This window comes from Hemicordylus capensis, chromosome 5, assembly GCF_027244095.1.
Source record: "Hemicordylus capensis ecotype Gifberg chromosome 5, rHemCap1.1.pri, whole genome shotgun sequence".
In the NCBI taxonomy this organism is placed as follows: Eukaryota; Metazoa; Chordata; class Lepidosauria; order Squamata; family Cordylidae; genus Hemicordylus; species Hemicordylus capensis.
The window spans coordinates 153,482,065-153,508,525 of record NC_069661.1 but is presented as its reverse complement, the minus strand read 5'-3'; the positions used below and the strand labels follow the sequence as shown (position 1 = coordinate 153,508,525).

Genomic DNA, 26,461 nt, shown 5'->3' with positions numbered 1-26,461 from the left:
TTCAAATGGGCGCAGGGCGCAGAACCTGGAACGCAGTTGGGCCTGGGGCAATGGGCCTCTGTGGAGTGGCACTGAAGGAGTAGCATGCGGAGGGCCCACTTTCTGCCAATATTGTGTGAATTCTGTGAGGAGAATCCGGTGCCAGATATCCCACTGCTACATTTTGGGGTCAATGACCTAGTCAGCCAGCTGGGATTCTCACTGTTGCAGCAGACCATGCAGGACCTGGAGGAGGTGCTGGCATGGTGCCCGGACATTGTTATACTCTGGCCTGACATCCCGCAGCAGGGTATGGAGGGGGGGGGGACACACAAGCAGAATAGGATCAATAGGGCTAGTTGGGGGGTCAACGCAGCAATGGCATGTTTTCTGGCCACCAAGGGGGGTGGTTGCATACCACACAATGACATACTTTTCTCGCAGCCTGCAGTCTACAGGGGTGACGGGGAACACCTTTCGCCCGAGAGGATGAGGCTACGCATGGGTGACTGGAGACTGGGATTGGCTGTGGTCCTGAGGGTGTGGGGCGTTAAGCTAGGCTAACGCCCGCAGTGGCAGGTACAGTGCGGTGGAAAACTGGGGAATAATTGGTGCGGCACCTGAGGTAAGCGTTTGGCTTCAAGTAGGAGGCTCTGATCCCCTGAGGCTTGACAGATCGGGGATGCAGCTCAACTCCTACCCCGCCGTTGGCGGCATCCTTCCGTATGGCTGGACAGCATCGGAGGGGTGGCGCTGGCGGCAGGGACCTGACATTAGATCGGCTGAGAAGGGCGTTCCCGCTTTACGGCAGCCGAATCGCCTCGAGCCAAGGTGCCAGCGCCCTAGGCTTTAGGGCAAGGTGGCCACGCGCGTGGCCAACCTGTGAGGATCCACACTGTTGGAGGTTGAGGGCCAATCCCAGCTGAATGCCTGACAACTCCACGGCAATTGGAATGTTAATAAAGTGGCCACCAAAAGTATACGTGTCCGTGTCTCCTTTGGGTCGGGTGCAAATTGTATCTTACTCTGAAAACACTTTTTGTGTACAGATCTGTATGTGCATTGAACAGAATGTGTGAATAGAGCTTTAGACACATTGCAATGTACTTGCATGATAACAATTATCTACGAAGTATTTAATAATTAACACCAAAATTTCTGAGTTTGATTTTTTTATTCCTTCATCCCTAAAGAATCTCTGAATTTAAATGGTACACCGTTCCAGTAATCATTCACAAATGCTTTTAATTTGTCATAAAGGAATGTCTATGCTAAACCTTGCTTGACCTCAAGGCAAACTGCTTCTTGAGTCCTACACTCAATCATTTGTCATCGCTTTAAACTTTTCACTCCTCCAGAAAAAAAACTAGTTAAGAACAGGTTGTTCTTATTTCTGAGTTCTTCAGTTTGGATTAGGATCAAAAAGGAGTTTAATCTTAAGAAAAAACAGGGGGTGGGGAACGCTTTTCTATTGTATATTAGTTATTTTTCACATGTAGGGAATTGTAATTAGGAAGTCACAGGGGTTCCCACTGTTGGCTCAGCTGTAGTTGAGGTTGTTCTGGTTTGCAGGATAATCTGATGCATGGGGATGGGCCATAGCTTGGTGATAGAGCACCTGCATTTCATGAAGGAGGTTCCAAGTTCAATCCCTGGCATCTCCATATAGGGCTGGGAGAGACTCCTGCCTACAACCTTGAAGATTCACTGCCAGTCAATGTAGACAATATTGAGCTAAATAGACCAATGGTCTGACTTGGTGTAAGGCAGCATCCTATGTTCCTGTTCAAAAGCAAACCCCACTTACTCCAAAGAAAGTGTACATGGGATTGTAACTTCAGGATCAGTTCAGATCAATAAACATTTAGCAGATATTTTGGTGCACCAAAGTGGTGCATGTTCCATATGGAAGAACTAAAAAAAAATATCCAGATTGCCATACTAATTTGAAATAAAGTGATTTATATCCTAATCAATCCAAGATGCCTAAAAGACAGAAAAGCCTGCAACATTACAGGAACAAAATGGGAAATGTAGTGGGAAGAGGGGAGAGAAATAGGAATGTGAACAAAAGAAAAAACCTATATTAGTCTTGGATAATGACATGATATTGAAAGAAAGGTTTTGAAGCTTAAATAAAAATGCATTGGCTGACATGCAGATTAATAAAACTGTTGTTTTATTAAATTAATAAAACAGGTTAATAAAACAGTTGTTTTATTAAAGAACTATGCATGTGCTGATCCTTCAGTTAAAAATCAAAGTTAAAGAAAAGCATGTACACATTCACATGTTATGTTCAACCATTCCACACAGCTACCCAGCCCTTAATGATGGCAGAATATAGAAGCCTAGACAAATCCAAACTGTTAAACCCTCTCTGGTGTTGCTTTTATGTTTTCGTGAGCTTTCTGATGACTGGGGCCAAGCACTATTGGTTTTGTTTTTCTAGTTGAACATATTCTGATCTAATAAACTGAAATCCTGGTTGTGTTTTGGTTTTTGTGTGTTGAGTTTGAGTTCAACAAATATTCTCAAATAATTGTTCAGATTTTTTCTTGTTCTTGGAAAAATAAGCTTCAGTTCAGGTTCTGTCTGACTTATGTTCTGTCTGACTTCTGTCTGGCTTATGTTAATAATTTGCAGCCTGCACTCTACAGGGTGGTATATATACATACACAGACAGCTTTTCTCCCAAGTATCCAAAATATTTCATATATGTTATCTGAATTTTGTTCTGATGGGCCTTGTAAGGTAGGCTAAAATTATTGTCCTCTTATTACAGATGGAGTCTTAAAGATAGTGATTTGCCTGTTAGTAATTCAAATAGTGCATGCTGTTAGCCATACACTATACTAACTCATTGCATTCAGATAATTCTGTGTGTAAAAAACTCACTGTTTGCAGGAAGAGGCTATGAATTGAAATTCAAATGCCAGTTCTGCTAAGAGGTAAGCACTGTTGAACCTCCAAAATGATCAGTCAAGAGATTCATGCTAGTCATTTGTCTTGCTTATACTTTTTTTCCTAGGATGAGCAGAAATGTTTCACCTGTGATTCCAGATATCCATATAATCCCATTTTCCAGGCTAATAGTCACTTGATTGAAAATGTTATCTCGACTTTTGAGCCCAATCGGAAGAAGTGGTGGCAGTCTGAAAATGGTGAGCAGCCTTCCATTAATATAATTTTATTGTAGTCTTTGTTCAAAAACCATTTTACAGTGTCATCAGTGAAACCATACTTTCTGTGTTCTGCTGTCCTGTGTGCATGTTATTGGCTGGGGAATTTATATCACTTTGTAATATTGTCTGATAAAACCAACTCATCATTTGAAGTCTAACATCAAAAATGATATCTGCGTAGCTTAACAGTGCTTCTTTTCAATAATTGCATGCAATATAGATTTCAGTTATCTGAAATATGAAATCATGCTTTTTGTTTGAACATGTCATGAACCCAGCCCACATGTTATGTTCATCAAATGTGCAATCTGTATACAGTGGCTAAAATACTCAGGAGAATCACTCAAAGTAGTCCCATTGAAATTAAAGGGACAAGTTAGGCAATCAAATTAATAATCTAAGTAATTTTCCTGAGTATGTCAGCCAGTGTACACATGTATTGATATGTACACATTACGTTCAACACACATAAAATACACTTACCAGGGCCATAGCAAGAAGTGAAGATGGGCCCCTGCCTCCCAAACACCCACTTTATTTTCCTCCCCCCACCCCCATGTCTTTGCTGGCAGACATGGCAAAGAGCAATCATTCCTGGAATGCCCTTTCTCCTGCTCCTATACAAATAATATCACACACTCCGCATGCACTGAATCATTTTGCTACACCAGATAGATAGATAGATAGATAGATAGATAGATAGATAGATAGATAGATAGATAGATAGATATAAAATTAATTAATAGATCTGGAAATAGAAATAGTGCCAGTATCACATTTTAAATGGCTCAGTGATTAAATATCTGGTATATCTCCAGCCCTATTTTTTTTATTCTTAATAATAAATCTATAGATTTCCACACAAAACATGTAAGCTAAAACAAAACTGAGCAAATGTTTTGGTGCAATACATCATCCTCAGTACTACATTTAGCATGCCAGCTGAAGGCACTTAAATACAGAACTGAAAGCAGCAAACAGATAACACATGAGGAGGGAAGGAGCAGACCTTTTGCAGATAGGATATTAACTCTTTCAGTGACCAATGTCTCTCATGGCTTCTTTCATCTCATCCTTAACATTAATATTAGGTTTCAATTGTGCTATGAACAGTGCTTCCTTGATGTTGCATCTATTAAATTCCTTTCAACAGCCAATATTGATACTTTTGTTTTGGACACTTTCCCATTGTATTCTTCTTTCATATGTATCGCCTATGATTTTGTTCGATTTTTATTGTGCTGAATATCAGCCAGATGTTTGAATGTGTGGAATGTGCAGCATTTTGTATTAGAGAAACAGGAAGGCCATTAATGAAAAGATATAAAGAATTTTATAGCCTTCTTGTGGGCACACCATCGCACACCCACATGATCTGCACTATTCCATGCAGCATGGATCTCCATAGGCGGGGATGATGCATCCCAGCCTCCAGATATCCCACAATGCAGTGTGCGATACCCCTGTGAAATGAGCACTCTAGGTGCCTTTCTCTGTGTCTGCTTGGGCTGTGTTAAACCCAAACATACACACAACCCTGGCACCAAGGTTAAAGGTACCTTTGTGCCCTTAACCCTGGCTAAAGGCTGGGGTTAAAAGTCAAGCTCTCTACACGGGCAGCACTGGGATCAGGCTCAATCCCGGCAGTGCACATGGGCAGCCAAATCTAGGTTAGGCTGCCCTAGCCTGGGTTTTGCTGCTCGTGTGCATTGCCTTATTGTATTGCAATAGTTCCAGTTGTTTCTAAGAGAGTGGTCACAGAGAGAGGTGTTAGAAGACTTCTGCTGTCCATGACAATTACCTCTGGAGTGCCACATATTTTCTATCTTTCCCTCAATTTTGTCTCTGCTGAAAGTAAGTCATATACCTGAGAGGGGAAAAGATTGTATTAGATGGATCCTTATGTGCAGTTTGTTATATCTTTGGCTCGGAAAAAAGAACTCAATGCTGTCTTTCATTTTCAGGTGTTGACCATGTTAGCATTAGGCTGGATCTGGAAAACTTGTTTCAGTTCAGCCACCTTATCCTGACATTTAAGGTACTCAGCACAAAACAAACATAGCATTTGTTTTGTATAGACTAGTGATTTTTAATTTAATCTCAGCATTTGTGTTAAAATTGTTCAATATTTTAGTAAATGTAAACCTAATAGGTTTACATTTAAAGTAGACAGGAAGACGCTAAATTTTACAGAAAGAATGTACATTTCCTATATAAATATTAGTATGATCTGTTTCTATATGTTTTCATGCTCCTGAAGTTTAGCAATAGCAATAGCAATAGCAATAGCACTTACATTTATATACCGCTCTATAGCCAGAGCTCTCTAAGCGGTTTACAATGATTTAGCATATTGCCCCCAACATTCTGGGTACTCATTTTACCGACCTCGGAAGGATGGAAGGCTGAGTCAACCTTGAGCCCCTGGTCAGGATGGAACTTGTAACCTTCTGGTTACAGGGCGGCAGTTTTACCACTGCGCCACCAGGGGCTCTTTAGAACCTTGATATATGCATTTAACATGACTTTATGATGCATATATCAAGGTTTAGAACCTTGATATATGCATTTAACATGACTTTATGATGCCAAGATCTGTATTCAGATATCTGTAACCATAATCTTCTACTTTCTGTGCCTCAGCTAAATTTTCAGTGCCTCAGCTAAAGGTACAATGAAGTATGTCAGCTAATGAAGTTTGTCTAAAGCTTTGTTCAGGTGTTCATCTGTTTGTGGATGCTGTACCCAAGTACTGCTTCCATTACAGTGCACCTATAAGTCCTGCCCCCGGGCTTCATTCTTTAACCCTGTCCCCAGGCACTCAACGGTGATAGCATTTGTATGAAGAGAAATACTGTAGTTGTGGAAAGGTTGTTCCCATGATTAGAGTGCTAGACCCATGATTAAAATGCTGGGGCCCACTATTAGAATTCTGAGTTACCCCAGCATTCTAATAACAGGTAGAATCTCTTCACAAACACAGCATTTGTCTCTTCAGACAAACACTGTAATCATGGAGAGGTGTGCGGGGAGGGCTAGCATGCATCACAGATGGGGCAGGGCTTGCCCGCGCACTCTTAGGGACACGGTAACCACCACATCCCCATTTCCATAATGCCTGAACAGGGCATGATAGCTCCCTGAATGTGCTGGACAGACATGCAATAGATGCTCCAGTGTAATATAAGTATATTTTCAATGTAAGTAAATGTAAAATTGTTTTTGAAATATTCACAATGCCTGATCTACAGAACCTGAGTTATCAGCCTCAGAGTGCTAGATGGATTCTCTTGACTAGGAACATTGAGCCTTGAATTTTCTAGTCAGTCACAAGAAATGCATCTGACACCTATCTGCTGGAGTATATTATAGTGAGAGTAAAGGTAAAGGTAGTGTGCCATTGAGTTGATTTTGACTCCTGGCGCCCACAGAGCCCTGTGGTTTTCTTTGGTAGTACCTTCCTATTAAATGGCCTCATCCCCTAGACTCTTTCATTGTGGGAAACTACAGTGAGGGTCAGCTACCTGACCCTATGTAAGACTGCATAATGTAAGGGTGCATCTCTGAGGAAGCTATGAAATGGGTCATCAATTGTACATCCACTATGGCCCAGAGACATGAAAGCTTCAGCCCTCCCTGTTCGTGCATCACTGTGGGAACAGTACTGATTTTGTCATCTATGTGACTGGCTTCTGAGTGCTTGTACTGGACTGTCCAGGCGGGAAAACATTTCTGGTATGCTTTCCATGCCTCTGTGTTAGAACTGAAGGGCAAAATGGAGAATGGAAGATGTTATGCAGACATATCTGCATACTGTGTCAGCCGTGTAACTGAAAACTTCTTTGGAGAAGCAAATAATCCAAAATAACCCTAGCGGGGAAATTCTACAAATTCACACAGATTGTTTCAAGTGCTCTCTTGGTGGACAGAATATTAGAGCTGGATCAGTGAGACCTGGGCTCAAATCCTTACCTGTCCCCAAAACTCACTAGGTGACCATGGACCAGTCACAATTTCCCAGGCCAATCTATTTCAAAGAATTGTTCTGAGGATGTAATGGATGAATTCCAGGTATACTGCTCTGAGCGCCATAAGAGGAAGGAAGGGGCACAAGAAGTGTGGGATCCAGAAGTGTGGGATCCCAATAGGATGGATGCATGGGTAAATACTAGTCTTCGAGTCTTAGTCCTTAGTTAATTGTAAAGTAAGACTATTAGATATCACACAATAATCCAGACACATGGTAGTTATGGGGAAACCCTTACTCACGTTGGCTTCCATCTGCATTACTGTTGCAAGCTGATCATGTGCATCCAGTACTATGCACAGGATTTGTCAGGCATTTTGACATGTAAATGCCTGAAAGCATTTGACTGCAAATGCTTGAAAGTCAGCCTTTGTAAAAACATGGAAAAAGCTGAATAATTTTCTGGTGGCTCCCACAGTGGCAGGTGCAAGTGACTGTAAGCAGAGGCATATGAAAGCCAACAGAGGCAGGCTCTCGCGCTCTCTCACTCTCTCTTTTAATGAACATCAGACACAAAGAGGGGTCCTATGAAATTATATTTTTTACAGACTTTTCGGCCTGCAGCAATGTTGGTGGAGCGCTCTACAGATTATGGTCAAACCTGGAAGGTGTTTAGGTACTTTGCGCAAGACTGTGCTATTTTGTTCCCTGACATTCCTTCATGGCCTGCCAGAGCAGCTGGAGATGTTGTTTGTGATTCAAGATATTCTGATATTGAGCCTTCAACTGAAGGAGAGGTATGCATACTATATGAATTTTATTTATTTATTTGTGGTGTATTTGTGGTGTGTTGATTTATTCTTCATGGTGTAATCTTCAGTTGCATGTGTATATATTTCAGTTAAGCTTTATTTACATTTATTTACAATTTATATATTTTTTGGTATTTTTTACAGGTAGTTTTCAAAGCTCTGGATCCCAGCTTTGAAATAGAAAATCCTTACCTCCCATACATTCAAGGTATGAATCATTTGGATTTTTACAAGGTGTTCAACAATTCTTGTTTAGTTTTCATACAAAATATTGGCTAATGCACAATGATATAGTTCTGCTGTATTCAGTAACATGGTGTGTTGGTTAGAGTGTTGGACTAGGACTGGGGAGACCCAAGTTCAAATTCCCATAAAACTCACTGGATGATTCTGGGCCAGTCACTTATTTCTCAGCTGAACCTACAGGGTTGTTGTGAGGATAAATATAACCATGTACACCGCTCTGGGCTCCTTTGAAGAAGAGTAGCATATAAGTAAATACATAAATAAACCATCAATCTCCAGTGGAACCAGAGGTGAGTGTTCTGAAGGAAATGTTAGGGGCTGGCTTAGTACATGCTTTTCATGCAGAAGGACCCCGGTTCAATTCACAGCATCTCCAGTTAGTTAGTTAGTTAGTTAAAGACAGGTGGAACATCTGGGAAAGGCTCTGGAGAGATATTGCCAGTTGGAGTAGACAGAAGTAGTATGTAGTGGTGGTCTGACTCAGTATAAGGAAGCTTCATATAACATTACTCTTGAGATCAATGAACCCTCTGTTTCCTTATACTTTATCACAGAGCTCATTACTTTTACAAACCTGAGAATAAACTTTACAAAACTTCACACACTTGGGGATACTTTACTTGGACAAAAGGAGCATGATCCACTGGAAAAATACTACTATGCGCTTTATGAAATGGTTGTTCGTGGAAGCTGCTTTTGCAATGGTCATGCTAGCCACTGTGGCCCTGCACAAAATCTGCGGGGTGACATTTTCCATGAGCCTGGAATGGTAAGTTGCATATCTCAGCTCTTTAGAAAGACATTATTTGAAATGGAAATTCCACCGCCTTGGGGCATGGGAGGGGGATTCCTAAAACTAATTAACTCATAGATATTTGTATAATAGCAGGGGAAATACCACAGCTGTAATGATGCAACAATAATTCACTAAGCAGCCTGTGCTGTATGTAGACTTGAATTGTTATTTGCAGGGGGTGGGTTGTAGATAAAGCTTGCCATGAACAGTACGAGTAAGAGAGAGGGAGTTTCTTTTAATGATAATTTTGAAATGAAAATGCTTTTCCTCTTCTGTGACACAAAAGCCTTTTGGAGAGCTCTTACTTTTTCTCGATACACGAGTACTTTGTTTGAAGGTCACTAAGACAGTAGCACTAAATACTAAGATCGTTACTTCAGCTTTATCCTTGGGACTAAATTTACTCTGAAATAATCTGCAAATTGGCACTCTTCCACCACCTATTGAATTACAGAGCAACAGAATTCTGGAATTAATTATTAGAAATACTTACTCTGGGATTAGAGCTCTATACCTGGATTTCAAGAAATATCCATGCCAAACATGTAGTCTCTGCCCACTACTCCTAAATACAGTGACCAGTGCAAAGGAAAACAGGGCTCCTGTTCCCTTAATAGCTGTGTATGAGGAAATTTTGGAAGGCCTAGCTTGTCTTGATGAGTGATAAAAGTAACATATGCTGAATAAGTTCCCTTTTCTACAGAAAAGAAAAAGGAAAGGGTGTGGACGTGCCACCAAAGAGGAGGAGGAGAGTGGGGGAAACTCTCATCTGCCTCACTGATATCTTGAATAGGCCCAGTGCATTTCAGACTAAAATCCTTTATTAAGAACATGTTCAGAACAACATAAAGAGGTTAAAACCAACCAGCCTCCTTCCTCATTTTTGGTCCCTTTTCTACACAACAATTAAAGGTGCAGAATCCCCATTCTCTTTTGTAGCTAGTTGTACTATTCCAGTACCTCCAAAATTAATATACCTCCAAGGATTTAGTGCAGGCACAATGCTAGTTCTTTGCAAACTGTGCTTTGCAAATCAGGAGCCAGCCCACTTCCTAGCCACGGACTCCACCTTCCTTTCCCTTGTCACCCATATCTATGTTTTGGGGTAACACCTGCAGCAATGCTATCCATGATTAACATTAACTACAATTCTTACCTTGGCCAGGGTTTGAAGTGAGTTTGCAAACCATAGTTTATGCCAGCAATAGAAGTGAAGGAGGTATTTTGGTCAGAGAGAATAGGAGGAATAGGGAGGATGTGTTCCTAAGGCTGGGTCTCAGTTAATACTTGCCCTAGATGACACCAAAGGCTTAGAAATTACAGGTTATGTTGTAACAGAAGCTCTATTCAGACATTATGTTGTATGTGCATGTACACATGTATGTTGTATGTCTGTACACATGTAAAACATTTGTGTGAAGAATTGCACATGCATTCATTTTAAAAGTGAACCTGGGTACAAGTCCTTCAGATAGGATTATTGCATTGTGTTGAACATAATGTGTAAATAACTGCATGTCTGCATAGATCTGTGCATGTGCACACTGTACACAGATTGTACATACATTGAACAGCATGACTTGTCCCCATAGCTAAGCAGGGTCTACCCTGGTTGCATATGAATGGGAGACTTGATGTGTGAGCACTGCAAGATATTCCCCTCAGGAGATGAAGCTGCTCTGGGAAGAGCAGAAGGTTTCAAGTTCCCTCCTTGGCTTCTCCAAGATAGGACAAGATTTTTATTTTTTTTTAATAGAATTTTTTTATTGAACCAACAAACTACCAAAGCATACAGTACGATGCCAATACAGTACGATCCAAGATAGGGCTGAGAGAGATTCCTGCCTGCAACCTTAGAGAAGCCGCTGCCAGTGTTTGAAGAGCCGCTGCCAATCTTTGCCAGTTTATCAGGCCAAAGGACAGGAACTAATAGCTCATTCTCAAAATCCATAGTTCACCCATAACTTAAGGGAGGCCAAAGGAAGATGTCCAGGCATCCCTATACAAAACTTAGGAAGAGGCATGCCTGGACTTCTCCCAGCAGGAACAGGTATACTTGGTATAATTTTAAAGTGTTTGGAGATGTCAGAAAACAGCACTTAGAATCAGATATTTAGTTATGTACAACCTAGCTCCTTTGTAGTACTGTATATAATGGTGATCTTTACTGTTTTTCCAGCGGAGGCCACTTTGGGCAAAAATGTTCAATGTGAGAGCCATTTCCCATTGTGCTGGCTTACTCCCATTGAGTAAGTGATGTACCTTACTCTATGCTGGGAGCGGGGTGGGTGGGGTGGCATCCCGGGGGAGGCTTAAGGAAAAACAGAGCCCTCTCAAGCTGCAGTGCAGTCTTAGAAAGTGTACAGAAAGAGCTTTATGGGGAAAGCACTGGGAAAGACTGCACTTCCCAGTGCTCCATGCACACCTTCCAAGATGGTGCTGGGGCTCGAGAGAGCTCTGTTTCTCTTAAAGGAGCCCCACCAGCACTGGGGCAAGTGCAGCACGATGCAGTGAGTACAGTCACCTCCGCACAGTGCTAGGGGAACTGTGCAGTATATTTGGTTTCAGCTGAATTTTCACAGCTTCACAGGCCTAATAAACAATTAGACAGGTTGCTGGACTTAGGGTCAGTGGGAGCCACCACTGGCTCCCGGGCCTTGCTGTGAAGAAGTAAGGATATTTATAAAACTCAGAATAAAAAGCAGGAGTAGCTGGGAGGCAGAATATGAAGGAGGAAGTGAGAGGAGGAAGTGAGGAGGAGACAGAGAGAGGCATGCCCAGAGAGAACTGCAGGCCTCGTGGCAGTTTTGTATGCAGTTAGTTTAATAAATGGCACTGTTTATGTTAAGTTTAGAGTGTCTCTTAATTGCATACCAGTACAACTTGAAATATGGGGGTAGCAGAATCTTTGTGAGGAAGCCGAAGAGAGGCCCAGGACACAGCAATGATAAACACAGATGTTGTGCAACATGGAAGGATTGAGGCCTCCAAGACAACTTGATGTTAACATATAAAGAGCCTAGCACAGACACAGGAGGCATCCAAAGCTTATGGCTAATAAAGAGGAGAGCATGACAGTAAAGTTTTTTACTCTCTAATTTAGGGGCGGGGGCTGTGAAGTGAGTGCAATATTGACCTCAGGAATCCTAAAAATACTAAAACAGCTAATGAATGCATTTGATATATATTGTTGCGACCCCAGGAAAAATAACAAAGTTCAGTTTTTCACCAGAAACCAAAAGGAAGAAGGAACAAAATGCCTGTGTTACAGAACTAAAAGCCCCATTTAATTTTGGGGACATAAAGGACTCTTTAATCAGGGAGAGGATTGTGAGTGGCACATGAGACCCTGCTTTGAGAAAGAGATCACTAAGAGAGATAGATTTAGAATTATTATTTTTATTAAAGTACAAGAGAAGCAGAATTCTCTAAGCAAAAGATAAAAACAATGTGAGCAGCTACAGGTACAGATCACATACTCAAGCTGATATTAAGACTTTGGGAAGCAAGAACCTGACAGGCCATCTGCAAATACAGGCAATATTATTCAGTGCATGTAATGTGGAATACTACATGAAAGACAGAAGGGCAAATGGGATAGATTGCAAAGGAAGCAGAACCATCCCAGGACTTAATATCACAGGTGCCCAAATTAAAAAACACACACGCAAGAGTTAATGCAGTAATGATGGATCAAAAGACTATAACTGAGGAGGAGGCCTTCAATTTAACTTTGACAGAGTATTCGTGCCTTATAGAAGAAGACATGACACCGTCAGAATATAGAGAAGTAATTCAGGGCACCAGACTCCGCAGTGGGAAACTAGTTAGAAATAGATGCTCAAGTGCAACCTGTATGATTACCTTCACGCAGAATTCCATTAATCCTGCTAGAGCCAGTGAGGAAACAAAATGGCAGATAGGGAGAAAAAAAGACATTAGTGAAACCCAGGCTCTCATCACTCAGGGTGATGTCTTCTCTGTCCACAGTTGTGCAAAATATCTGCTAGCTGCTGCTGTCCAGTTTAATGTCTCTGATTTTCTCTTTCCCCACCACTAATATTCAGTAGCTAAATATACTTTATTGGTTGTTGTTTGTGTCAATGACTGAAATAAAGATATCTATCTACTTTATTGTCAGACTGAAATCATAGGGCCTAACCAGCTGTCCTTATTAAGCCTCTGAGTAAGTGGACATTACATAATTTAACATCATTTTAATCTCTGAATCTATTATGTGTTAAGACACCCATTTTGTATCCTGTTCAAATTGTGCCCAGGGAAGTGTCCCTTCCATTCCATCCTAGTAATAATGTGTAATACTTATCTTACAACTAAGATTTTGGTAAAAGGGTTAAGGTTATATCTTATAGTCAGAGTTTAAAGTATGAGTTTGCATGCTCATCCTTCTGTGCAAATCCATTTTAGTTCAGTGGAAGCTTCTGATGGATCGTGTCCTATGAACTCAAGGCATATATGTTTTTAATGTATTGCAGTATAATTGTATTATTTTAAATGTTAAGCTGGTCTAAGGACCGCAATAAATTTACTTACTTACTTGCTGCATTGCAGGTTCATGGGAGTTGCCTCTGCGAGCACAACACAGATGGTTTATCCTGTGAAAGGTGTAAAGAATTCTACAATGATGCTCCCTGGAGGCCAGCAGAAGTATCACAGGAAAATGAGTGCAAAAGTACTTAAATCAAACTCCTGAGTGTCAGTTGGCTACCATACTGCACTGCCTAAAATGCAGTGCACTGAGAGTCTCAACTTTATATTATCAACTCCTGTTTAGTCAAGGGCTGTAGTGTCCACAGTCCCTCAGTCAAAGTTATTGATTCAATAGGATTCAGAATCTGCATGAATTAATTTAACAACAAGGATATCCTTATGGGTGGGTGAATAAGGGCATGACTCTGAGCCCCACAGCCCAACCCCACACCACAGGTGGCAATGGGGAGATTCCTGCCTGGAATCTTCCTATCCCCAATGTAAGCACATTGTGGGTATGGCTGGAGGGCAGCTGTTGTGGCCTGTCATAGTGACTGCCCTCTGACTTGGCCACATGGGTGTAACATCCATTGGACAAGCAAGGACAAATGTCCCTGGGCCCAGAGGGTCAGGGGTCCCCCAAGCAGTCTGCCCTACTGCTGCCCCTGCCACTATTTCTTATCTGTTGGCCTACAGGGGAGGTGGGGGTGAGCTTACCACCCCCGTGGCGGTGGCAGGCACTGTGGCTGGTGGGCCTCTCCAGCTGAACTGTGCGCCCTGGCGTTGGGGGCTGCTGAGGAGGTAGGAGCAGCGGCGATGTTGGTTGCCCCACCCCTTGCATCTGATGTCAGATGCAGGAGGCGTGTCTTAGGGCACCGGGGTGCTTCACACGTGCAATCGGGGAGGCTGCCCAAATTTTGTCCCCTGGCCCCCAAGGGTCTTGTTACACCCCTGCTTGGCCAGGCCTTGCAGCTGCTCTGCTCGGTAAACCAGAGTGTTCCATGGGACCAACTAAGTCAGGGGGTAACTGCTAGGGTGGATGAGACCTGTGCTCCAGCCAGTGGTGGTGGAGGGGGGGGGGAGATTCCAGGCAGGAATATCTGCACTGCCAGGGCCCTGCATCTCTCCACCGCTTCTCACCAGGGCCCCTCCCAAAGCCCTGAGCCCCACATCCCCCTAAGAACAACCCTGTTTAACAGACTGATAAAAGATGGGATTTACATTGTGTGCACATACTGCTCTTGTGTACTCTCAGCACATACCACTGTTTTGTGTTTTGTTTCAGAATGTGAATGCAATGGCCATTCTGAAAGATGCCACTTTGATATGGCAGTGTACCTTTCTACCAATCGTATCAGTGGTGGTGTATGTGAAGACTGTCAGCATAATACAATGGGACAACACTGTGACCAGTGCAGGCTTTTCTTTTACCAAGACCCCCAGAGAATAATTTCAGACCCTCATGCATGTATCCGTAAGTGTAAACCTCTTACATTAGTTAGATGACCCACAATATTTAGCTAAAGTAATTACATGGTTACATTTCCATATATAATCTACTTTCCAAATCTTGAATTCTTCCATGTATATTGAGGTGGTCAACTGAAGGCTCTGCAGCTATTGCTGGACTACAGCTTCCATCATCCCCAGCTACAATTCATTGTTACACAATTTTAATTCACATTGGCCCATCATGATTTATTCATTTATTTATTTGATTTCTATACCGCCTTTCCAAAAATGGCTCAGGGTGGTTTACAATGATTCATCACCTGGGAGTTATCCAGACATGGCTTTATGCCATCTACTTCACAGTAGATTCGAGGCAGTTTAATTCGGGGGATTAGATGAACCGTTCACAAAACCTTCAGCTCCTCCCTGCATTCCCTGTGATCTTTCTCCTGTGTGCATTCCCACTGCTTGCGCCGGTTTTTTCTCTCCAGCCAATCACATTCCAGGAGGAGGCAAGAGATACCTCCCTTCATTATTACTCTTTGTTTTTAGTTTGACAGTCGGGAGGAGGAGGAAGAAGGCTATCTGATTCTTTGCATTCATGCCACGGATCCTGCACCAAGCAGAATGGCCACAACAAAAGCTCCCTTTTGCAAATGGGGTGGGGGGCAGAGAAAAAAAGCGTTTGTAAAGAAAATGCAAGGACCCAACCTCCCCGCTGCTTCCCACAAGATGTGATGCTGCTGCCCTCCCCCTGCCGCAGACTCACCTTCTCACAAAGCAGAGGAGGTGGGGACGTTAAAGGAATTTTGAAAATCTGCTCAGATGCTGCCTCTTCTCCATCCTTCCTATTACCTGTAGTTTAGTGGCACTCCTCTACTCCTTTTCCTTGACTGGCCTTAACTGCTGAAACTTGGTTTTTCTGGAAATCCACCCAGAAAACTTAAAAAAAGAAGAAGTGCCTCACGCCTTGCTATTTGTAGCAGACATCACTGATTCTGCCCCTTCCGATCTTAGATCCTAGAATGTTTCTTCAGAAGTAAGTCTCATTCACAGCAATTGAACTTACTCCCTAAAAGTGAGTTTAACAATACCCTTGAAAGGGGTATGTAGATATAAAACATTCCTTTCCTTGCTTGTAATAGCAGCTTCCTGCCTATGTTCCTCTGGGAATCAACATCAGCCTCCAGGTAGTTCTTGAAAGCAGCAACCCTGGAGCTATTTATGTTGCTTGATATTGGGGAGATGTGGGGGGGAGGAATCTCCCAGAATATCTTCAGTCAGAGAGACAAGGAGCATAGTCCTTGGTCAGGACCAGCCTATTAACACTGTGTTGAAGGGTGAATTTCTTTCTCACAATGTATGTATGAAGATTACTCTTCACAGCTCTGCGGGTGCTTTTCTGGGAAGGCTGGACATTCCTCTCCTCTGTAGCGCTCTTGGTTGCAGACTAGCCCATTCTTTGCTTCATATAGATGACAACAGTGTCTATCTCCTCCTCCGAGCTTCCAAATCCCAGCACAGAGCTTGGCCTTGGTCATGTGCACTGTGCCCCCTCTTTTGGGTGATTCCACTCTCCCTTATTCAGGGAAGAACCTGGGTGGCCCCTGGAAGCAACAGGCTCCTTTTGTGAAGAGGCAAGCAGTCTGCTCTTCCCATGTAGAGGAGGAAAGTCCACATTATAATCAATTTCTTAAACCAAGCTTTGCAGGTTAAGTTTTGAAGTGTTGTGCTGTGTAATTATTTTTGTTGTTGAGCATTCTTCACATTGTGTAATCACAGGCACACTGTGTAAAAGCAGAGACAGACATAGAGCCTCTGAACTTGATGGTTAAGGAATTGGTTCATGGTTGAGGTGCCCCAGATAGAGCACTGGGGAGGAGTGAGCATTGAGCGAGAGTGGGGGTGGGCATTCTTCTGAATGACCCAGTCATTCCTGCTACGCTTATCTGCTCCCAGAGGCACAAAGTTTGAAGAGGAGTGGCCAAGACTCTCCCTGGATGCAGGAGAGATGACCTGGCTGCAGGTGCCTCATTATTGCATAACTGCAGGCTGGGAGAGCCGGTTGCCGCAGAGTGCCATGTACCCAGGAAACTGTTGGCCGCTTTCTTCCTTCTCCAGAGTAAGCTGGTCGGCACTGGTAGCCAGATTGAGTCAATTTCTGCATACCCCAGGATGGCTCACAGCATACAAGACTCCCACTGCAAACATTTTTTTTTTAAGCAAGTATGAGTTTGGGAAAAAGCTGAATTATCGGCAATGGCCCATCCACACATTGCAGATGAGCATCGGGGTATACTTGAAATCTCAGGTTTTCCCCCCAAAGCCTCTGAAAATAGAGGATTTTTTTTACACCTGACATAATTCGGGCTAAGCCAGAATGAGCAGACATAATGCAGACCAGAGGCATATCTATGGAAAATAGCGCCTAGGGCAAGCACTGAAATTGCGCCCCCGTCCAGACATCTGACACCCATCTTTCAGATAACTTTACCATAATATCAGCTGAAAAATACAAGTCAAGCTCGTTAATCTTGTAATATTTCAAAAACTATTTAGCAGTGGATGTAGGGAGACCAAAACATGCTATAAAACTACAAATTTCAGTATGCTGAGGTTCATGAAATACCCAAAGTCTATGTGGAGGTGTACTTGGAAAACTAAGCAGACGTGCCTGTCTAATTCTCTGCTATGCATTGTAGCATCACTATTACATAAGTTCTAAAAATAAATGGAGAATTTGACTTTTCTCAGATACTCTGAAAATAATTAAAAGATAAGCGGAGTAAACTGTATCACTGCTTGGAATATATTCTAGTATTTCAGAAAGACAGTTAAAATGAGAGAAAGAGAGCAAGAAACTCCCAGTGGGCCTTTATACTAAGGATTTCACACTGATTCAAAGACAAACTCACCATTAATAGCCATATAATTAAGACATCACATTTAACTCACTTATCACAAGAAGCAAAGTAAGAGCAAATGAATACAATCTTAGCTTATAAGCTTCAGCTCAGTATTCACAAGCCCTGATTCTCTGTACATAGTGCCAAACTGCATATGTGTACAGTGACTTATATTATATTAAATTTATTTATTTTTAACTGGTAGCCCCTTCGGGGGGCTTTCTAAAGGCCATGGGGGGTGAGTCTGCAAAGGTTTCCCCTCCCCCTGCTGGCCTCTAGGGCCTCACAGGGACCATTTGAGCATGTGTGGTGGCCATTTTTAAATTTTTTTTAAAACAACAACAAAATGGCCACTGAAAACAAAATGGCCGTCGTGCATGCTCAAATGGCCTCTGTGAGGCCTGGCGTGGCCTAGGGGCCTCACAGAGGCCATTTGAGCATGTGCAGTGGCTATTTTGTTTTTGGTAGCCATTTAATTTTTTTTTAATTTTAAAGAATGGTGCCCCCCTTCAAGTGGCACCCGGGGCACGTGCCCTGTCTTCCCCACCCTACATACGCCCCTGATGCAGATGGCATGTCTGAACTGGTCCCTGATAGCCCACAGCAACTTTGGGGTAAGTCCAGCTGACTTACTTACTTACTTACTGGCACCCTCCATTCCAGAGGAGACTCGAACTAACAGCCATGTGTGTAAAACCTCCTGTAGAGTTTTCAGATAGCAGGCTTTACCACGTGTTTACTTTGAGATTCAAGTTGCCCTGAAAAACTGATGCAAAAATGGGATTTTTTTTTTCAACTTTGATATAAATCGGCTACACTCTATTGTGCAATGAAAAACCCAAATCATGTGTGAAGTGCTCCGATAGCTCGCAGGGACTTCTGGGTAAATCTGGCTATGTGAGCGCAAGCTAAAGAGATGCAAGCTAAAAGCCCTATATGAAAAATGCCCTGTAAAAACAGATTCCCCTAACCCCCATTTACCACTGAAACCAATGGCTCATCTACCGTGAATTAGCCAACTGCAAGGGTTTCAACAAACGGAACCCTCACGGTTGGCAAGGCATGACTGTACAATAAAAAGTTGTTTGTATTGAAGTGAGATCCTTTCCCTGATTAGTGTCTTCTAAGACTAAACATGTTAATTGACTAATGTTTTTTATAACCAGCATGCTAATAATGCTTTCATTTGAATTCTGCTGTTTATTTATTTATTTAAAATATTTATACCCTGCCCCTCCACTACACTACTGCTCAGGGCAGCTCACAACATTCATAAAACAGATACAATGGAAAATAAGAGACTAAAAAAATTGCTGTACATTCATCTACTAAAAATCAATCAATAAATGTTTGTCTATGTGTCCATAGCCTGCAACTGCGACCCAGAAGGTACATTATACAATGGACTGTGCGAGAGCCATACAGACCCAGTTCTTGGAACTATTGCTGGTCAGTGCCATTGCAAGGAAAATGTTGAAGGCGTTCGTTGTGACACGTGCAAACCTAACTACTATGGACTGAGCAGAATCAATCCTCTTGGTTGTGAGCGTATGTATTTTGCACTGTTTCCCCCATCTAAGTGTTAAAGACTGAAATACATGAAAAGCATGATTATGCTCTGATTTTCAAAGACCTTTGTCCTCCTTAAATCAATTTCATTTAATTGATGTAATACTATGCCAGAAGAAATGTAGAACATTTTTATATTTTGAAAGAAAAGTGTATTTATTATTTGCATTTATATACCATCCTGAGACCTTAGGGTGCTCAACAAATTAAAAACAACAATCATATGATTTCATTAAAAACACACTCAAAATAAACAAACCCAGCTGCAACCAAGTAAGATGAAGTCAGAGGGCTATTCACTGCCAAAAGCATGAATAAAAGTTGCACCTGAAAACAGGGAGGAAAAGGTAGTATCAGTTTGGTGGCTTCTTCAGTGAAGCTTTATCCAGCTAAATTGGTTGCAAAATTGTTCTGAATCACTACAGGAAATACATAAACCATTAAACGACAGGGAGCCTTCTCTGTCCCATGGCTTTTTCAAAATCAAAGCTGAATGTGGCTTTTTTAATGACGATGTCCTGGCTTTGCTTTACTTAAAGTTCAGCCTTGCTTGTTCCCTCCCTCTGCTTGTGCTAGGCTACTCTTCAGATGCTATGACTGTATCATAGTTTATCTTCAGAAGGGGTGCTGAACTTTTAGGCGCCTGCCAGGGTTTCAGTTCTATGATTTCACAGTGCACACAGACAATGATTGTCAATGAAACAACACACAATTAAACTATGGAATTCTCTGCCACAAGATGTTGTGACAGACAACAGCCTGGATGGCTTTAAGAGGAACTTCGATAAATTCATGGAGGATAGGTCTAACAGTGGCTACTAGTCTGAGGGCTATAGGCCACCCCCAGCCTCGGAGGCAAAATGCCTCTAGTTGCAGGGGAGTAGAAGCAGGAGAAAGGGCATGCCCTCAGCTCTTGCCTCTGGGCTTCCCAGAGGAATCTGGTGGGCCAGTGTGAGAAACAGGATGTTGAACTAGATGGGCCTTGGGCCTGATCCAGTAGGGCTGTTCTTATGTTCTAAACATTTCTTCATGCCATTCTATGCCTTTTTTTAGCCCCTCAGGGATTATATAATAATTAGCAGTGATACATAGTGTAGCCAGCATAGTGTAGTGGTTAGAGTGTTGGACTAGGACCGGGAAGACCTGAGTTCGAATCCCTATTCAACCATGAAACTTACTGGGTGACTCTGGGCCAGTCACATATCTCTCCGCCTAACCTACCTCACAGGGTGGTTGTGAGGATAAAAATAACCATGTACGCCGTTCTGAGCTCCTTGGGGGAAGAGCAGGATATAAGTGTAAAAATAAATATATAAAACTGTAAATAAAAATTATTTACAGTATTCAGCAGTTGCTTGATGTGGCCAGTGAAGACCTAAGTGGTTGTAGTATTCCATATACCGTGTGTATTTGTGTGTGTGTATGTGTGTGTATTCAAATGAATGAGAGAAAGTGATTTAACACAGATAAGCCCTGTTCAGATGCTGTTGTAAAAGACACTGTAACCGCATATAGCATCTAAAGCGGGACTGGAAGAGTCCTGCCCTGGTACAGCAGCATTTGCAGGAAGAGGCGAACACCATAACTGTGATAGCACCTCAGCCTCCCGATCACAGAAGTGCCAGCCATCATAATTATGGAGTTCATCAATTCAGACTAACACCTCTGTAAGTCAGAGTGGCATGCTGCCAGGGGTGGGTGACAAAACAGGGCAGGACATCTGGCCTCACTTTAGACACTCTGGGGCTATTCTTATGATACAAAAATCCGGCTAGGAAAATCCTAGCCTAATTTTTGTGATCGTTAGAACCACCAGGCTTGCAGCAGCCGAGCCCGATGGTTCCGGAGCGGCTAACCCGCTCCTGTAGCCCATCTCTTAGCCTGTGTTTGCAGAGCAAGCGCTCCGCAAACCTGGGCTAACTGCTCGAGAGTAGACCCCCAGCCGGGAGGCTTAAAAGCAGCCTCCCGGCTCGGGGGTCTACCCAGTATGCCCTGCGCGCTCGCGCAGGGCATACTGAGGCTTCTGGGGGCCGTGCGGCCCCCGAGCTCCCCAGCCCCCGCCGGCTCCATCTTGGAGCCGGCCATCGTGTGGGCGGCCGATCCGGCCGCCCAGGGCTCCCTGCACGCTTGTCTGCGGGGAGGGCAGGCTTAGCCCGCTCTCCCCGCAGTTTTGACAAAACCGGGTCTCACGGATCGTGAGACCCAGCTCTCTATGTGAGTACAGCATTTTTTACAATTGCTTCCAAACAAGGCTAAGGTGGTTCATTCTGTTGTTTCAGCTTGCAACTGCAACCCTTCTGGAAGTCTGTCATACTCAGTTTGCAATCCAGTGACTGGAGAGTGTCTGTGCCAGCAATTTGCCACTGGACAACATTGCGAAGAATGCATTGTATGTATTCACAAGGCTTTTATAGGTGCTTCTCATAATTTTCCATTTTATGAATATTGCAGTGGTCTTCTTTTTTGCTTTTCCTGCCTTTCAAAGATCTCTTCTATAATATTGCAGTGGGAAGGCAGTTGTGCAACAAATTAGAAGCAGTGCTGCCATGAGGGAAATACAGCTCAAAACGAGTTGTAGGGTTACAGGTACAGAAGAAGGCCATGGGTTTCATTGTGCCAGTTTAGGGGAATGAAGGGGCTGCTCACAGTACATAATTCATATATCTGTATTTGAACCAAGTGCAGCCTCTCCCATGTTAATCTGACAGATACGAGACAGATTCTTTTGAATGGTAGTGCCAAAATTGTGTTTCTCCAATCTAGACTAACACTGTACTGGTGCTATGGGTGAGGAGCAATTTTCAACAATCTCCCCTTCCCTTGTGCAGCCCTCAGGAACATATGTTTGGGGGACATGGTGGGTTTCAGAGGGAAGGAGATTGACAAAAAACAGCCCTCTCCTATAATACCAGTGCTGTGTTAGCCACTGCTTCTAAGGCTTTTGATGGTCGGCTGCTTTGAGTTTAAGTTTTTAGTGCGGCCATTTTTGTGTTATGTTGTGTCTTTAACGGTGTTCTTCTGGTTTTATTGTAGTATTGTACATCACTCTGAATGATTCCCAGCAAAGTAGGAACTAAATAAATAAAGGCATGGGGTTGAACAACATACAGTAGCTTGAAAAATCACTGGGTAAAATAGTTTCCTGTGTCAACTGGGGATAACCAGTTCTCTGCATTTATGTTGCAGCAAGGATACTGGGGCCTTGGGAATAATTTATATGGCTGTTCTCCATGCAACTGTGATATTGGTGGTGCCCACAATAACTTGTAAGTATGAGTTCCTATTGCAAATATTTACAGTAAGTCAACATCTAAGAAAAATTGCACCAATAACTTTCATTGAAATCAGTGTTTGTGTGACACAGATTTGCAGGTCATGTGAGGATAGTCCTTTCCTTTGCCAACAGAATCACAAGAAATGACAAGCATAAACTTGTCTGCTATTTTTCATTTTTACTGATGGTTTTTATTGTTTTAATTGACAATTAAGCCACTTTGGAGGCTTTAAATAAAAGGTAAGATATATAAATTTCTTCAGTCTAAGAGCATCTAGGTTCCAGGTTCCCTCCCTGGCAGCTCCAAAATAGGGCTGAGAGAGATTCCTGCCTTCAACCTTGGAGAAGCCACCGCCAGTCTGTGAAAACAATACTGAGCTAGATAGACCAATGGTCTGACTCAGTATATGGCAGCTTCCTATGTTCCTATGAATATAAATATCCTCAAAGAATGAATGAAACAAGTATTAGATAGGAATTAGTACAGTTGGCTGGTAGCAGTATTTTTGTATTTTTGTAGTAGCCCAATGGGGCAACATTTTCATATATAATAATATAAGATAATGAAAATGTTGTTTCAGTCTGTGATGGTATACTCATTTCCCCTTGGTTGTAGGCTTTTTGTACTTTTTTGTCTCCCTGTCTCTTGTGCTAGGTGCTCGCCTACAAATGGTAAATGTGAGTGTCTGCCTAACATAGTGGGCCGTCAGTGTACCGAACCAGCTCCAGGATACTTTTTCTTACCTATGGATTATTATATATATGAAGCAGAAGATGCAGCATCACTCCCTGGATCTTCACCTTTGGTATTTCATTTGTCTAAATTGACCAGATCCACATGGCTATGTATAGTAATATAGATCAAAATAGTCAGGGGATCCGGTTTTAAACTAATAGAAGCAGGAGACGGCGGGCAAGCAGGACAATAATAGAAAGCAAAGGAGTATATGGGAGGCTGTAGTAAGAGATACATTTAAGTAGGGCTACATATGTATGCTGCAATTCTGAGGAAATGCACAAAAAATACAGGGGCATGGGTCCCAAGTATTTCTTGTGTATGTAGAAGACTCTTCTGTTTGTACAAGGGGAAGCAGCGATTTTCTCCAGCCCCCACCTTGCTGTTGCATTCTGTTGTGTTTGTCCAAACCTCAGGAGGATGAAGTGGTGAGGAAGGCAACTGGAGCCATGGTGGAAGGAAATTTGCAGCAAACATGGGCAAGACCCCATTTGAGAGACTTCTTCATAGCAATTGTGATATCCCATAGCAATAATGGTAGCAAAGAATACTCACATCTCTGCACCCATTACATCCCTCAGTGTAGGCCAGCTGAGGGTAGGGGTATACAAGCCGGCTTGAATCGAGCTAGACTTGAGTTCAAGCTGTCTCAACTTGAAGGGTTCAGGTCGAACCAGGCCTGGTTCAGTCTGAGCGGGCTTGGAACTTACTGGTAAAGGAGAATCCAGTAAGGATTCCCCTTTACCAGTAAAGAGGGGAGCAGGGCTCTTCGCCAAAACTAGTTGGGGCAGGAGGGGAGTACAGTCTTACCTTTAAAGTACTGTTGGCTGTGGTGGTGGCAACGGTTCCCCCACCCCTGCCAGAACAGGCAGGGCCAGTTTTGGCCTCTGTGCATGTGAGGAGGTCAATAAAATGGCCTCCACACATGTGCAGAGGCCACTTTATTGACCTCACATGTGCAGGAAGTCAATAAAATGCATGCGCAGGGCTGGCTTGGGCCTCTGCACATGCGAGGTCAATAAAATGGCCTCCACACATGTTCAGAGGCTATTTTATTGACCTCCTTGCATGCTGCAGCCACTGCCAGCAGCACTTTTAAGGTAAAATTTTACTCCCCTCCGGCCCCAATTAGTTTCAGTGAAGCCCCCTGCCTCCCCCCTTCCCCTTTACTGGTAAAGGGGAATACTTACCAGATTCCCTTTTACCATTTTATTGACCTCCACACACATACAGAGGCCCAAACCAGCCCTGCCTGCTCCGGCAGGAAGGGGAACTGCCGCCACAACCCCTGCCCATCCCCGTGGCTCCTACTTTTTTTTACTTTTAAGGTAAAATTCTATTCCCCTCCCACCCCAACTAGTTTTAGTGAAGCCCCCTTCTCTCTCCTATACTGGTAAAGGGGAAACCTTACCAGATTCCCCTTTACCAGTAAGTTCCAAGCTGGCTCAAACTGAACCAGGCCCGTTTCGACCTGAACCCTTTGAGTCAAGCCAGCTCGAACCCGATTCCCCTTTACCAGTAGAGCTTTGAACCTATTTGAACCGGGTTCAGTTTGAACCAGACCAGGCCCGGTTCAAGTGTTCACAAAACTGAACTGGACCCAGTTCATCTCTAATCCGGTTCGATTCGAGCTGTGCATACCTCTCATTTTGTTTGTCTAGATTATTGCCGCATCTTGTCCCATCCCTCAGGAGGCTGGGGAGGAAGCCTTGACAGCTCACTGTAACCAGTTTGCATTTCACTTTGCAGATAAAGTGGCTTGTATCTAATCTGACTTGGACTCTAGATTAATGGCAGTACCAAATGACTTACCTGTGGTACTGTTCTGTCCTTTTATTTAGGGAGATATTTCAACTGGTGCTGCCTAAGGATGTGGACAAGATGGGCACCTCAGTAGTGTGTGAGCAACCTCATTTAAAAAAAAAAAAGTTTCCAGTACTTGGATCTGTAACAATATTCTTGACAGTGTATGGGCAATACCTGCTGAAGATTCAGAAGCCAAGGAAACTCTAGGAAAACCTTTCCGGCAGTTGGTGGGTCAAGGCTACAGTGCCGTAATTAGTGCCTTGCCCTTCCCATGACTCACAAAAGCAGAATAAATTTTGTAAAATGGCAAAAAATGCAAAATAACAAATAATAGAGATATAAACAAGTCATAAAACTCAGCTTTTCTTAGTGGCTGAGCTGGCTGAAGAATTTAATGTTTTTTAGCATGGAGTACACATGGTACTGTATTTAAGGAATCCCTGTCTGTTGTCCAGCCTCCAGCTTTACTTTAAGCTGCACATTTTTGCACTGAATTGCAGGTCCTGCTCTCCCCTGTGCCACTGACACAGATTTAGTGGAAACTAGAGGCAGGGTCTTTTCAGTAGTGGCCCCCATCTTTGAAAGGCCTTCCCAGAAGTGCTTCATTAATCTCCCTCCTTAATTTTTAAAAGAATGTGAAACCCTTCCTTTTTCAAGAAGCATTTTATTGTAAGCCACCATGAGCAGCAGTGTGCTGGAGGGTGGAATATAAATACTTTAAATAAATAAATAAATAAGATAAGATAAGTTATGCTATCTTATGCTTTTGGAATCCTAAAATCTATCTCCAAGCTATAAATACTAGGGCTTCTTCTTCCGCTTCTTACTTTGATCATTTGCAGGATTACTTTTGAAAATACAAGTTTTGGTTGTATGGGATTTAGAACAGAGTTCTGTTTGTAAACAGGTTAGTAAGACTTTGCCTGACATGGAATACAAGATATGCTTCAGCCTTATTGTATAGCTACATTGCTTGTCTGCTTCTTCATAGTTTGATTGTAAACATATATTTTTGACTACTAAAAAATGTATATTCCTACCCTACTCTGACAGCACTAACATTTCAAATACCTGTTTATAAGATTAAACCCACAGGTTTGCCACGGTGTGATGAATATTTTCGGCAACAAGGTTATGATTTCACAATTGAAAATGGAAAAATAAAACTGAACAAGAGTAAGAAACGAAGCATAAGAAAAGTAACAGTTGGTCAGGTAAGACCAATAGTCTGTGAGGAACTGC

At 42.7% G+C, this 26,461-nt stretch overlaps 1 protein-coding gene across 7 annotated transcripts in view; it reads left to right on the top strand.

Annotated features, from left to right (window-relative positions):
- Positions 1-26,461, top strand: part of LAMB4 (laminin subunit beta 4) — a 93,051-nt gene that overhangs the window by 21,656 nt on the left and 44,934 nt on the right. For 3 of the 7 annotated variants that reach the window (XM_053258377.1, XM_053258379.1, XM_053258378.1), the window contains 12 exons: positions 3,011-3,143; positions 5,129-5,202; positions 7,740-7,928; positions 8,088-8,151; positions 8,744-8,958; positions 13,558-13,678; positions 14,762-14,950; positions 19,203-19,382; positions 21,683-21,792; positions 22,590-22,669; positions 23,333-23,483; positions 26,302-26,433. In XM_053258377.1, the coding sequence (XP_053114352.1) occupies positions 3,011-3,143; positions 5,129-5,202; positions 7,740-7,928; positions 8,088-8,151; positions 8,744-8,958; positions 13,558-13,678; positions 14,762-14,950; positions 19,203-19,382; positions 21,683-21,792; positions 22,590-22,669; positions 23,333-23,483; positions 26,302-26,433 (1,638 nt within the window). Of the gene's footprint in view, positions 1-3,010; positions 3,144-5,128; positions 5,203-7,739; positions 7,929-8,087; positions 8,152-8,743; positions 8,959-11,636; positions 11,656-11,775; positions 12,105-13,152; positions 13,172-13,557; positions 13,679-14,761; positions 14,951-19,202; positions 19,383-21,682; positions 21,793-22,589; positions 22,670-23,332; positions 23,484-26,301; positions 26,434-26,461 lie in introns of those variants that run through there. The other 4 variants (XM_053258383.1, XM_053258380.1, XM_053258381.1 and 1 more) reach the window with 4 other exon arrangements.